At 38.0% G+C, this 12,829-nt stretch overlaps 1 protein-coding gene across 1 annotated transcript in view; it reads left to right on the forward strand.

The window, feature by feature from the left end:
* LOC100367057 (intermembrane lipid transfer protein VPS13D-like) overlaps positions 1 to 12,829 on the forward strand; it is an 88,597-nt gene that overhangs the window by 22,807 nt on the left and 52,961 nt on the right. Inside the window, exons 22-33 of the mRNA XM_085508442.1 lie at positions 199 to 763; positions 1,192 to 1,348; positions 2,359 to 2,535; positions 3,315 to 3,445; positions 3,777 to 3,930; positions 4,629 to 6,634; positions 7,072 to 7,282; positions 7,968 to 8,244; positions 9,110 to 9,296; positions 10,563 to 10,752; positions 11,646 to 12,088; positions 12,609 to 12,687. Coding sequence (XP_085364568.1) covers positions 199 to 763; positions 1,192 to 1,348; positions 2,359 to 2,535; positions 3,315 to 3,445; positions 3,777 to 3,930; positions 4,629 to 6,634; positions 7,072 to 7,282; positions 7,968 to 8,244; positions 9,110 to 9,296; positions 10,563 to 10,752; positions 11,646 to 12,088; positions 12,609 to 12,687 — 4,577 coding nt within the window. The remainder of the gene's footprint in view (positions 1 to 198; positions 764 to 1,191; positions 1,349 to 2,358; positions 2,536 to 3,314; positions 3,446 to 3,776; positions 3,931 to 4,628; positions 6,635 to 7,071; positions 7,283 to 7,967; positions 8,245 to 9,109; positions 9,297 to 10,562; positions 10,753 to 11,645; positions 12,089 to 12,608; positions 12,688 to 12,829) is intronic.

A 12,829-nucleotide genomic window follows, 5' to 3' on the forward strand; every position in this document is an offset into this window, starting at 1 on the left:
TCTCCGTTTCTACAGTTTATACAATGTGGTTAAACTGATAACAATCGGAGCAATACATGTATTTATAAATTCACTAGTGAAGGTAGAAACTAATTACAGAAGTGTATGAATATTTGAGACAACATTCAAGTTCTATTGTAATGACTGTCAGTCTGACGCTATCTCACAGTGAATGTGCATTATTTTCTGTGTTTACAGTATGGATATTCCTAGTGGCAGTATGCTTGATAGTGATCCATCATCTCCTGCATCCCAGCAGTCACCAGTGAGTCCACAGTCACCAGCATCACCAACAGAGTCATCAGGATATGCTATACCTGTTACAAAATCAGCATCACATTCAGCTTTGGCTACAGCATTTGCTGCCATGAGAGCATCACCTGGTATGTCATTCTCTAGACTATTTACATGTAAAATCTGTGTTAAAAGCTGTATCACCACATCCCTAATAGAAGCTGCATCCCTAATAGAAGCTGCATCCTTTTTAGAAGCTGCATCTCTGTTAGAAACCGCATCCCCAACAGAAGCCACATCCCTTTTAGAAGCTGCATTCCTAATAGAAGCTGCATCCCCAGTAGAAGCTGCATCCTTTTTAGAAGCTGCATCTCTGTTAGAAACCGCATCCCCAACAGAAGCCACATCCCTTTTAGAAGCAACATCCCTTTTAGAAGCTGCATCCCTAATAGAAGCTGCATCCTTTTTAGAAGCTGCATCTCTGTTAAAAACCGCATCCCCAACAGAAGCCACATCCCTTTTAGAAGCTGCATCCCTTTTAGAAGCTGCATCCCTAATAGAAGCTGCATCCTTTTTAGAAGCTGCATCTCTGTTAGAAACTGCATCCCCAACAAAAGCACATCCCTTTTAGAAGCTGCATCCCTAATAGAAGCTGCATCCCTGTTAGAAGCTGCGTCTCTCTTCGAAGCCACATCCTCAATAGAAGTCGCATCCCTGTTAGAAGCTGCAACATTGTCATATGCTGCATCCCCATTATAAGCCGCATCCTTAACAGAAGCAACATCCCTCCTAGAAGCTGCATTTCTTTTAGAAGCTGCATTCCTATTAGAAGCTACATCTCTATAAGGAGCTTCTTCTCTAATAGAAGCTGCTTCCCTAATAGAAGCTGCTTCCCTCATAAAAACTGCATCCCTCTTAGAAGCTGCATCCCTCTTAGAAGCTTCAACCCTCTTAGAGGCTGCATCCCTCTTAGAAGCTGCATCCCTATTAGAAGCTGCATCCCTATTAGAAGCTGTATCCCTAATGGAAGCTGTATCCCTAATGGAAGCTGTATTCCTAATGGAAGCTGTATCCCTAATGGAAGCTGTATCCCTTTTAGAAGCTGCACCGTGCTGCATCCCCCTAATAGAAGCAGCATCCTTAACAGAAGCCGCATCCCTATTAGAAGCTGCATCACTAATAGAAGCGGCATTCCTAATGGCAGCTGCATCCCTATTCGAAACTGCATCCCTATTAGAAGCTGCATCTCCATTATAAGCTGCATCCCTGTTCAAAGCTGCATCTCTATTAAAAGCCGCATCCCTCTTAGAAGCCGCATCCCTCTTAGAAGCCGCATCCCTAATAGAAGCTACATCCCTCATAGAAGCTACATCCCTCATAGAAGCTACATCCCTCATAGAAGCTACATCCCTCATAGAAGCTACATCCCTCATAGAAGCTACATCCCTTATAGAAGCTACATCCCCATTAGAAGTTGAATCCCTCTTAGAAGTTGCATTCCTAACAGAAGCTGCATCCCTATTAGAAGCTGCATCCCTAATAGAACCTGCATCTCTGTAAGAAGCCGCATTCCTGTTAGAAGCTGTATCCCTTTTAGAAGCTGTATCCCCCTAATTGAAGCCGCATCCCTAACAGAAGCTGCATCCCTATTAGAAACTGCAACCCTATTAGGAGCTGTATCCCTAATAGAACCTGCATCTCTGTAAGAAGATGCATTCCTGTTAGAAGCCGCATTTATAATTAAAGATGCATCACTAATAGAAGCTGCATCTCTCTAAGTCTTACTGTACTAGTAGAAGTTGCAGGAGTTGCATTCTTATTGAGAATTAGGTAATTTCCGTTCACTGTTCTCGCATAATGTGCGAAAGATACATATGGAACATATTCCACAAAAATCAATTGATTTGGATTTAAATTTAATTTTCCCTTTTTTATGGTTCAACATCAAAACGCAACTATGGTGTTGATATTATCATCAAGGATTACTGTAACTGCATTTTGCGAATCAGTCTGTGGTTTTATGTTTTTTTTGCCATGAAGTAAAAAAAAAACATGAACATTTCTAGCAGTGAAAACAGTTTACAGTACATTGAGACCCATGAATTTATTTTGTCTACTCTTCAGATCCAGGTGGAGGTGCATTAAATTTAGACACTGAAAGACAGAATAGCTCTCTGGATGACACAGAAGCATTGATCACTGCAGAGTTTGAGATCATCAGTCCTAACTGTCCAACCAACAATACTGAAGGGGAAACCTTACAAATAGCATCAGTGCAGTTCAATAACCTGGATTTAATAGGTAAGTCAGCAAGACTACAGACAGTAAAGGCATGTGTCTCTCAGCCAAAATTCTTGTGACTGTTCTTTGACTCTCATTCATAGTAATCATAGTAATGTGCATGAATAGGCTTCCACTTAACTTTTGCCCTCCATCAGAATTCACAATAGCTCATTTGTTAGAGGCCGTACCTGCTGTTATTAAACTTACCCTTTGCCATAGTTGAGGAAGGACTTTGTCTTCTCTTCATCTCCAGACATGGAACCTTAACTAAAGCAGCACAGTTTTTGCCAAGGTGCAGGGTCTGATTTACAATAGTGGTTTACAAATTATGTACATTATATTTAGTGATTACACTCTACATATGAATACAACTGTAGCAATTTATAATCTGCATAAAAACAAAGAGACATATGTGGATTTACATACGACCAGAACAATGAATTACATGATCAATACTGTTACATGTAATGTGAGGAGTGGGGACGTTAGAAACTCAGGGAAGAGCAACATGCAGAAAAACTGGAAACATTTTTTTTTTGGAAACTTGAAAGACAGTTAGATAGATATGCATCATCATCCTGATACAAGCAGGGAACTTGGTTACATTGCTTATGATGATGTGGTTAAGTGGTCTTAGTGCCCCTCAAGTTTTCCATCTTGGAAATATCAAGTAACTGTTTTATATGTGGAATTCACAGGATGCATGATACCCTGGGTAATATCACAAAATTGTGGTGTGCTGTAACTTACGTAGATGCATTGAAAGATTTAATAATGTATTTTATTCTCCTACACAGCTAATCAAGAGACAGTAGTGGAGTTGTTAGGATTCTTCAAACGAGTATTGCCCACTTCAAAGAGTAAGATGAAGATGAGTGGTAAATCCATGGAGTCCAATCTCACTATATCAACTGAACATATTAATAAGGTGAGTTGCATGATGGGTAATATTCTCATTAGAGTGTCCAAGTAGAAAAGATTGATAAAATTACTACTAAACCACAGCCTCGAACTTTGAGCAGTGAGGAGTATAATAAATAAACCACAGCATAAAAAAACTGAGCTGTAAGAACTGCAACTGAGGTGCAGCCAACCTAGTTGCTTTGTTTACATATACAAATTGTGTTGTGACATTCCTCTAATTGGCTTGGCATATTTGAATATGAGAGATGACAACGAGAATTGTAATACAAAACTGCTTCAAATCTAATATACAAATGTAATCAACGCACAATGTACACAATGTTTATCTTTCACAGATCACATCATCAGACTCCGTACGGACTGAGCTCACTGCAGATTTTCATCGTTTAAATGTACTTTTGTTACGAGGTATACGGAAAGACAACAAACTGATAGCGAGGAAGGTTGGGACAGCCACAATGACAGGTGCCCACATCCAAGCATCAGTAGGTATGTTCAGTTTCATACTTCAGCTAAAAGCTTGCTTTGTTGATGTATTTAGTCAAAAATGTGTTTTATTTTATTTATATGAATAATTAGGAAATATGCTAAGATGGTTGTCATGCAATGTAAACAAGAAGTGTAAATATATTGTTTCTGGGTTACACAGAATTTGAATATTTGCCGCATTACGATATGATAGATCTACATTTCTGTTTGAATTGTGGGTAATATAATGAACAGAACAGGGTAGCCCATGCTGTTTGTGGGTAATACACAATGTCAGAATAGGGTGACCTATGCTGTTTGTGTAATTATGGAAGATTATGGGTACCGGTAATATACCAGGACAAAACATGGTAACCATGCTGTTTGTATAATAATAGAGGATTATGGGTAATATACAAGCTCAAAACAAGGTAGCCTGACAAGTTGGCGTAGGTGGCGCCCTGGACTGCTGCGATCCCCAGGGGATCAACTTGTCAGGCTAGAAACAAGCTAACCCATGCTTTTTGAGTAATAATAGTAAAGTTTCATGTGAATTACTAGAAATCTTTACTGTGGTGTCTCTTTAGTGACATTGTAGTTAATACCTCACTACACATACATTCTGCTAATTTGTGCATTGATCCATATATCTGTACAAATTTTACATAGAAAGGATTGATTTTATGATTTTCTCTTTCTACTTCTACCCCTACCCCTAGGGGCTGATATTGAGGTGGATGGTTTTCTTGGCGGGTTACAAGTGGTGGATCTAACACCAGAGGGTGCCATACACAGTAAAGTATTCAGTATTGGCGATGATGTACTCTCTCAAGACCTAGATTCTATACAGAGTGACATTGGTGTGACTAAACCAGAGCCAATTCCTGCAGAAATGTACAAGACAGCTTATGATTCAACTGTGTTTGCAGCAACAGACGCGGACATTGATTCGACAAACAAGGCTTTCTATTTTTCCTTCCACAAGTCCCGGGCTAATAGCCAGCCTTCTTCACCTTTGGAATCTACCACAAGGTCTGCTTTTCTAGATAGTGATGTCGGAACACCGTTTTCTTCATACCCATACAGGCATGTGGGGAGTCAAGGAACAGAATTGAAGCTCAGAATGGCGTCCTTGTGTTACACCCACTCGCCAAGATTCATTGCTGAACTTTCCTCGTGTGCGAGTGAGTTCAAGATGTACATGTCTTCACTGGCAGTTTCTATAACACAAGCAGCCACTGAGGTTGCCAAGGGTATAGTTACAAAGAGAGATTATCTGACGTCATCTATGGGTCCGTCCTCACTCAGTGGCGTCCTTGACTCACCCGTTAGGAAAAGTACATTGTCGCTTAGCGAAAGCCTTATCAGTGGTGATGGCGGTGAAGGCTACTTTGCCGATGACTCGCTGGCACAGAGTGCTTCAAACAAATTGAAATTGGATATCGTAATGCAGACCCCCGTGGTGGCTTTCCCACGGACACCAACAAGCTCTGAACTTCTTGTTGGACACCTTGGTAAGATTTATCTGCACAATGTGATGCGGAGGACTGCTGCACACGAGTCGATGCATTGGGTGGATGACCGCATTGAAAGAATGTACATGGAAATACGAGATATCAACGTGTTTTCAATCAATAGTGACTATTTAAGTCGACAAGCTAGAATGGACAGTCTTAAAAAAGATGTCCAGCTATCAGATGCGTTAATGTCGACGAGGCGTGGTGATCCCATTCTGCATAACACTACTATTGAACTGACCATTGATCAGATTCCATCAGAAATTCAGCTCGGTGATCAAGATGAAGCGACTAACATTCATTTTGAAGACCTTCAAGACAGTGGTGAAGCAACGCAAAGTACATTAAAAGTGACAGGCCGAGTAGTCACCCCTTTGAAGGTGGTTTTTGCAAAGCACGTCTTTGAACAGGTTTTGCAGACACTTGATAATTTAACTTTTAACGACAAGAATGGGAATCCTGATGAAATGAGATCTGATGCTTCCATCCCTCCAGCGAGTTCTGCTACAAGTCTTTCTTCTCAGCAGTCAGATGACTTATCACCTGATAGAAAAACTGTGAGATTTGAAGAAGGGGAACATCCCACAGCATCAGACAATCTTCCAAGTCCCACACAGGATGCATCTTTAAAAGTAGTTGCAGACTTTGAACTGCCTGTATTGGATGTTACTTTACAAGATGACTTCGGGGATGGCAACCAGGATTTGGTCGAGCTCGCCTTCAAAGATTTCAAAGTGAATCTCGAGAAATCCACGCCGTATACAACTTCCATTCAGGTTGCTTTAGGATCCTTGATTATGGAGGATTTGTTGCAACCTGCTGAATCAAAACATCGTTACCTTATGGTGTCAACTGCCCAGCCACAAAAACCACAATCAATGCAGCAAGAAGGGCCAGCATTTCTCTCAAGTTCTTGTCCGATAAGGACAAAGCCCACACCTGCACACACCACTGCATCCTCCCTGCCTGCCAGTCTTCAACCCAAATACCATGATTCGCATGGCAAGAAGAAGTTCCTCTTGCAACTACCACCACGTTCCAAATCGGCTGAGTACAACAGTGCTGATGGTTGTCCAGCAACACCCCCACCATCTATCAGAGAATCGTCAGAGGATCTGTCAGATGACAAATCCCATGATGCACTGGTGCATATCAATTTACTTCTTGTCGACAGAAAATGTCCAGAATTCTACACAAAGTATCGATCAGTGAGTGAAAATTCATGAATTTAATAATCAGTTTATTTGAGTTGTATACAATGTAGTACGTAAATATGGCTCTACTAATTTTAATAATAATCTCCTATGTCACCTTACTACACACAATTTTGTTAACGTTTTTCGTTGTCCTTTCAAACTGTTTTCTCTCATTAAATTATTTCTAGTAGAAATTCTACTAGCAGAAAAAAAATGAATTATACTGATATCGCAATAAGGTTATCGCAAGAATACTGCAAAATATGCACTCGGGCAGTACAGGAACGCATTAACCTCTACTACTTGTCTGTCAATACAACCACAGTACTGCCTTTATACATACTTTGTGGTATTCTCGTAATAACTCCAAAGAATTCACAGTATATACAGCAAGCGAGCAGAAAGAATCATGTTTAATTTTGTGAAATCTTGTGTTTGCTTTTTTACAGATCAACAGACTGGTGGATATTGACTTCAATTCATTAGATACAACCATTAATTTACAGACATGGGTTGTCTTGTTAACATTCTTTGGTATTGGTACACCTAAAGGCAAAGTTGTATCACCTGACACTGCAAGTACTAGTGGTGGAAAAGTATCCCCGGTCATACCACCCTCTAGTGTCCAAAGTGAAGACAGTGTTGAAACTATCAATCCATGTAAGTTCAATGTTAAAGTAGCATTTCTACTTTGTATGATTGTTAAATGAATCTCACTGAACCCTGACCTCTATAAGCATTTCTAGTTTGTATGATTGTTGAAAACCTTTCACGGGCCCCTTTAAACATCATAAGGAATTATGTTTGTTGCAGTGATCAATCACCCTGACATCCATTGCAGGCAAGTTTCGGATTTGTTGCCATACCAACTGATTTTATCATTTGTCATGGTGATCACAATGATCAGTGGGAGGTACTATACATCTAATACTAAAGTTGGAATACGCTAATGATGAAAATTATTGTTAATTGACTCAGTTGCATGTAGAAATATTTGTTGGGAAAGTTATAGTTTATGAAAACTTGTTGATATACTATGAGCTTCCATCACAAAAAGTGGGTGTAAAAATAACAAATTCTGTCATGTTGTGTCAATCATAGTTGGGAGAATCTTGTCATATCTTATTTCCTTATCGATATCCTCGTTTCAATTTTGTTTTCGGTGATTTTCTATTCTCTATATAATCCCTACCTACCGATATCAAACTGTGATTTAAACACGCCAAAAAAAAAAAAAACCTTGCCTCTGTCATTTAATAAAATAAAAGTTGGATATTACTTGGTAAAACAAAAAAACACAGAGACAACACCGGCGAATTGTTTTTATTATATCATCTTTCACCAGACATAGACGAGTCACATGATCAAGAGGAACAGGAAGTGAACTCTGAATTTGATGTCAAAGTTCAATCACTGACGCTTATTCTCAACAAGCCGCAGTATGAATTGGCCAGAGCCAACGTGTCTAAACTGTCAGCTCATGTTGGTTTGATAGATGGCAACATGTCAATGTCAGGAAGCCTGGGACGTGTGTCATTAATGGATTTAACACCATATGGGGAATTGTACAGAGAGAGGTTTGTCACCACGGGGGAAGAGGCCTTAGGATTTGATATATTCAAGTACGTATTCAATTTTGTGTTTTCTCTTAGCTTGTATATTTCAATTGAAATACATCAGAATCAGTGTGTCTTTCAACTGAACTGATTTAATCGTAATCTTGGGTCAAAGTAGAACTCCAAAAATTGTGTTGTGTCAGTATTGCTGCACAGGGAGGTCTTCAGTAAAAAAAAAATAAAAAACAATTTTCACCACCAGTTCCTTCTTTTCATCACAAATTCACAAAATATCACCGTTTATAGTCTGAACTTTCCTTCAGAAGATTGGGACAAAAATAGCGAGTTTTGTCCGTTGGCTCCAAAATTAGGATTCATTTTCAGAAATATTGAAGAATGAAAGAAAAAAAATGTGGGAAAATTTGGGCCAGAAAGTCTGGTGGTGAAAAGGTTTGAAAAAAAAAAGAAGGAAAAAAAAATTGTATGTGGGTGTAAGTGGGAAAATGATGATTGCAATTTTAATGCGCTATTGTGGAGTCAATCAGGCTAGGTCGAACATGCGCACCTGCGGATCTTAACCAAGGTTCCCCCAAAAATTGCATTCGTTAGTGAATGAATCTCGGCCAGTGGAATTGGCCTTCCCATTGAGTCTGTGGCACACTCACCCAGGGTAGGGGTCGACCCTTTCGATGTTCAGCCTAAAGTTGGATTTGAACTTAGGTCTGGTGCAACAATAATTAGCTTTCTTGATTCATTTGAGCAAGTGACATTAAAGTGAAGCGATTACTGGCATCAGAATATGAGGTCTGATTGCATTCAGGTGTCTATGTGTTATAGGGCCATGTATGCCTGAAAAATATAAAATGTATTATCAGGATATTAAAGTATGGGCAAGGTTCTTTTACTTTTGCTATGTTTTATTACATTGCAGGTATGGTAGTGATGATCCTTTCCTTGTGAGAGAGTGTGATATTAAGGTTGAATTAAGAATGTCATCAGTGAGATACATCCATACGCATCGATTTCAGAGTGAAACTGTGGCATTCTGTGAACATTTTAATAACCTGCATAATCACATGGGACATACTAGTGCTGTTAGTAAAGGTAAAGAGATCAAGGTAAGCTGTTGACATTGGAAATAATTTGCTTTATTCAAAAATATAAATATGGTAAAAAGCACAAAAAGACACAGCAAACAATTTTATCAAACTTACACTAGAACCTAAGCTGGCTAGCATACGCTGAAAGTACGAAAAAACCTGCATTAAAATTGGGTGGCTGGGGTACTATTATGCAGACAAAAATTACATGACTGAAAATACGTAAAAACCTGCATTAAAATTGGGCGGCTGGGGTAACATTATGCAGACAAAAATTACAAAACTGAAAATACGTAAAAACCTGCATTAAAATTGGGCGACTGGGGTAACATTATGCAGACAAAAATTACATGACTGAAAATACGTAAAAACCTGCATTAAAATTAGGTGGCTAAGATAAAAATATACAGACAAAAATTTCAAAACTGAAAATACGTAAAAAACTGCATTAAAATTGGGTGGCTAAGATAAAAATACACAGACAAAAATTTCAAAACTGAAAATACGTAAAAAACTGCATTAAAATTGGGTGGCTGGGGTAACAATATACAGACAAAAATTACAAAACTGAAAATATGTAAAAACCTGCATTAAAATTGGGTGGCTAGGGTAACAATATACAGACAAAAATTACAAAACTGAAAGTATGTAAAAACCTGTATTAAAATTGGGTGGCTGGGGTAACAATATACAGACAGAAATTACAAAACTGAAAATATGTAAAAACCTGCACTAAAATTTGGTGGGGCCACACTCTCCATCCTGCAAACAGACAAGAGCCCTCCTTTTCTCTCCCAGTCCTGCAGCCATGTTTACAGGGTGGTGGACATGGAACATTTGGTAAATGACACTAAATTCATAAGTGATGAATCTTCTTGTGTTGTTGAAGAGTTACACAAGATGTAATCATTGTGGGAGGTGATTTAGCTGAACTAATCACTTTCCAGGCCCCTCCAAGAGATCAATAACAACAACTTTTTCTGAGTTTAATAATCCAAGTACCGGTATTAATAATACAAAATAGTTATTCACTGATACCTAAAGAAAAAACAAGCAAATTCCACAGTATATGTAAAGCAGTACTAATGTTTACAAGCAAATAAATAATAAAATAAAATTTATGATAAATAAGTAATTTAATGCATTTTAAAAAACTAAAAACAAATCTAAATAAAAAAGAAGCCTGAACTGAACTGAACTGAAAAAATTATAAAAAAGCCCAAACTAATATTTTATTTTTCTATCAGATTAAACCAAAGACTAATTTATTTTTTTCTGACACAGATTAAAGATTCTCAGAAGACTGCATCTCGGATAAAACTTGATGTGGAAGCTGGTTCTCCTGTAATTCTGTTTCCTAAAAGTTCTTCCTCTACAGAAGTTCTTGTTGCTAACCTTGGAAACCTAACAATCAAGAATCAGTTTCTTTATGCAGGTTCACCGGGCACCAAGTCAGTTATATTGAAAGATCTTGGTAAGTATGTGTGAAATACGGTAAAATGATTTAAAGGGAGGTCTGTCTGTCTGTCGCACCTGAATCCTGAAATCGTGAAATTGTGAACATATTTTTAACAGCAAAATTTACACAGTTTATCGTATTCACATTTAATTTGTGGTGTCTTTGAAATTGTAGTAACAAGACTAGTTTACTCAGAAACTCATTCATGTTCGGAAATATTCGTTTTATTATAATACTAGTTATTTCCATATAGTGTGATAGAATCCATTCAATTCTTATTGATCCATGAAAGTATAATGTTAAAGTATTCGATTGGCCTGCAGTGAGTTGGAGACCTATTCTTGCATGTATCAATGAATTATTAAAGTTAGTACATATGAATAATTAATATGATAAATACATATGAATAATTAATATGATAAATACTTCTGAAAATGTCATTCATAATGTGTCCATGTGATCAATAGCATTGAATAGACCATTTTCCGTTGACTTTGAGATCCTGCGTTATGCGTGAAATCGAACGTAAAAACAGGACAAACAAAGGTCATAGCGTCGTAGTGGCGTCAAACATCGCGTGAGATTCGACAAACGCGTATTAAGGATATTTTCATGCTTAATAATTAATAATGTGCTGTACACATTTGATGATGGTCAATTTCGATGAAGTAAGGGTATTCAAATGCAATATTCTTCTGCCAAAGTTCGGCTATTCGATGTGAGCTACGAAATAAAGAAGTTCAAGATCAAAATCAAATCATTCGTTTTTTGCGACAGACGTCTGGCGCAAGTTTTTCAAACAACTCGCAAGATCTCGCAGTTGAACGAAAACCACCTATTATCCCCGGTATATGACATTTTATTTGCCAAGGGCAACCTTCTAAATAAATATAATAATTTGATTTCAGATGTCTTCACTGAAAACTATGTCCCAGCCTCATCTGTTTTTATGAGCCCACCTCAACAACCAGGTTGGCAAAAAGACGACACAACAGCACGATCTCCGGCAAGTGTTGAATCCAGTATAGACTCGTCTTTCACTACGCCTTTAACATCACCACTCGGTGAAACTGCTGGTCTTGGGGGAAGCTGGAAATTGGGTAGTGAACAGCCCACTAATGCCGGTCAGAATCAGCAATCCACTAGTGGCGGTCAGAATCAGCAGGCCCCCAGTGATGGTCAGCAACCCACTGGTCCGAGCCCTCTTACTCATCGATGTCTTTTAGATGTGATGCACATAGATCTGGTTGATATGTACCTGTACTCTGCTGAAAGACTGGAAGCGCAAGAGGAGACAAAAGAAATCCAACAATCCGTTATGGTCTTCCCAACATTTATTGTTAAGAGTAAGGTGAGATGAGAAATAATTCAACTTGGTTAAATTTATACAATGTACCATGTTTAGCATTGGTTCTATGTGACGTATATAACATGTGTAAAATATATTCGATACACAAAATGACTGTGGCACTTTATGTTTATTCTTAGGCCAGTTGTTCCTCTTCCGCTCATTCTAATTTCTCAGGGCTATCACTCACTGTAGAAAAAATAAATGTTTAGGACATATTTCTTGTATTTTATGCCTATTTTATAAAAATAATCTGTAAACACCATTATCATCTTGTAATGTACTGTAGATTATTTTCGCTGGAATTAATTTTCGCTGATACGACATTTTGGGTATTTGTATGGAATTTATTGTCACTGATTTTTGAAAGTTGAATGTAAAATATAGGAAAAAAGGTATATTCGCTGGATTTTATTTTCACTGACTCATTCCTTCAGTGAAAATAAATTCCAAGCAAAAAAAAAAGTATTTTACAGTAATTTGAACACAGGCTAATTATTATTTGTCATTGCATGTACTGTAGGGTGGAAAGCTGCTGAAGAAAACGTGTATGTTGAAACTTCAGGTTGAAAGGAATCTAAACGCGGACTTCAGCAGAATTGGTAAGTTCATTTGTTATTATTAGATATTACATGTAATTAATGTTTAGATTATAAGTTAGATTAGATTAGATTGCCATCTTGGTAAAGTTTAATATTCATTCATCAAAATTACCGCGTCCGGTTACAGTTAACTGCAGTAACT

This window comes from Saccoglossus kowalevskii, chromosome 15 (assembly GCF_978046115.1).
Source record: "Saccoglossus kowalevskii chromosome 15, keSacKowa6.1, whole genome shotgun sequence".
In the NCBI taxonomy this organism is placed as follows: Eukaryota; Metazoa; Hemichordata; class Enteropneusta; family Harrimaniidae; genus Saccoglossus; species Saccoglossus kowalevskii.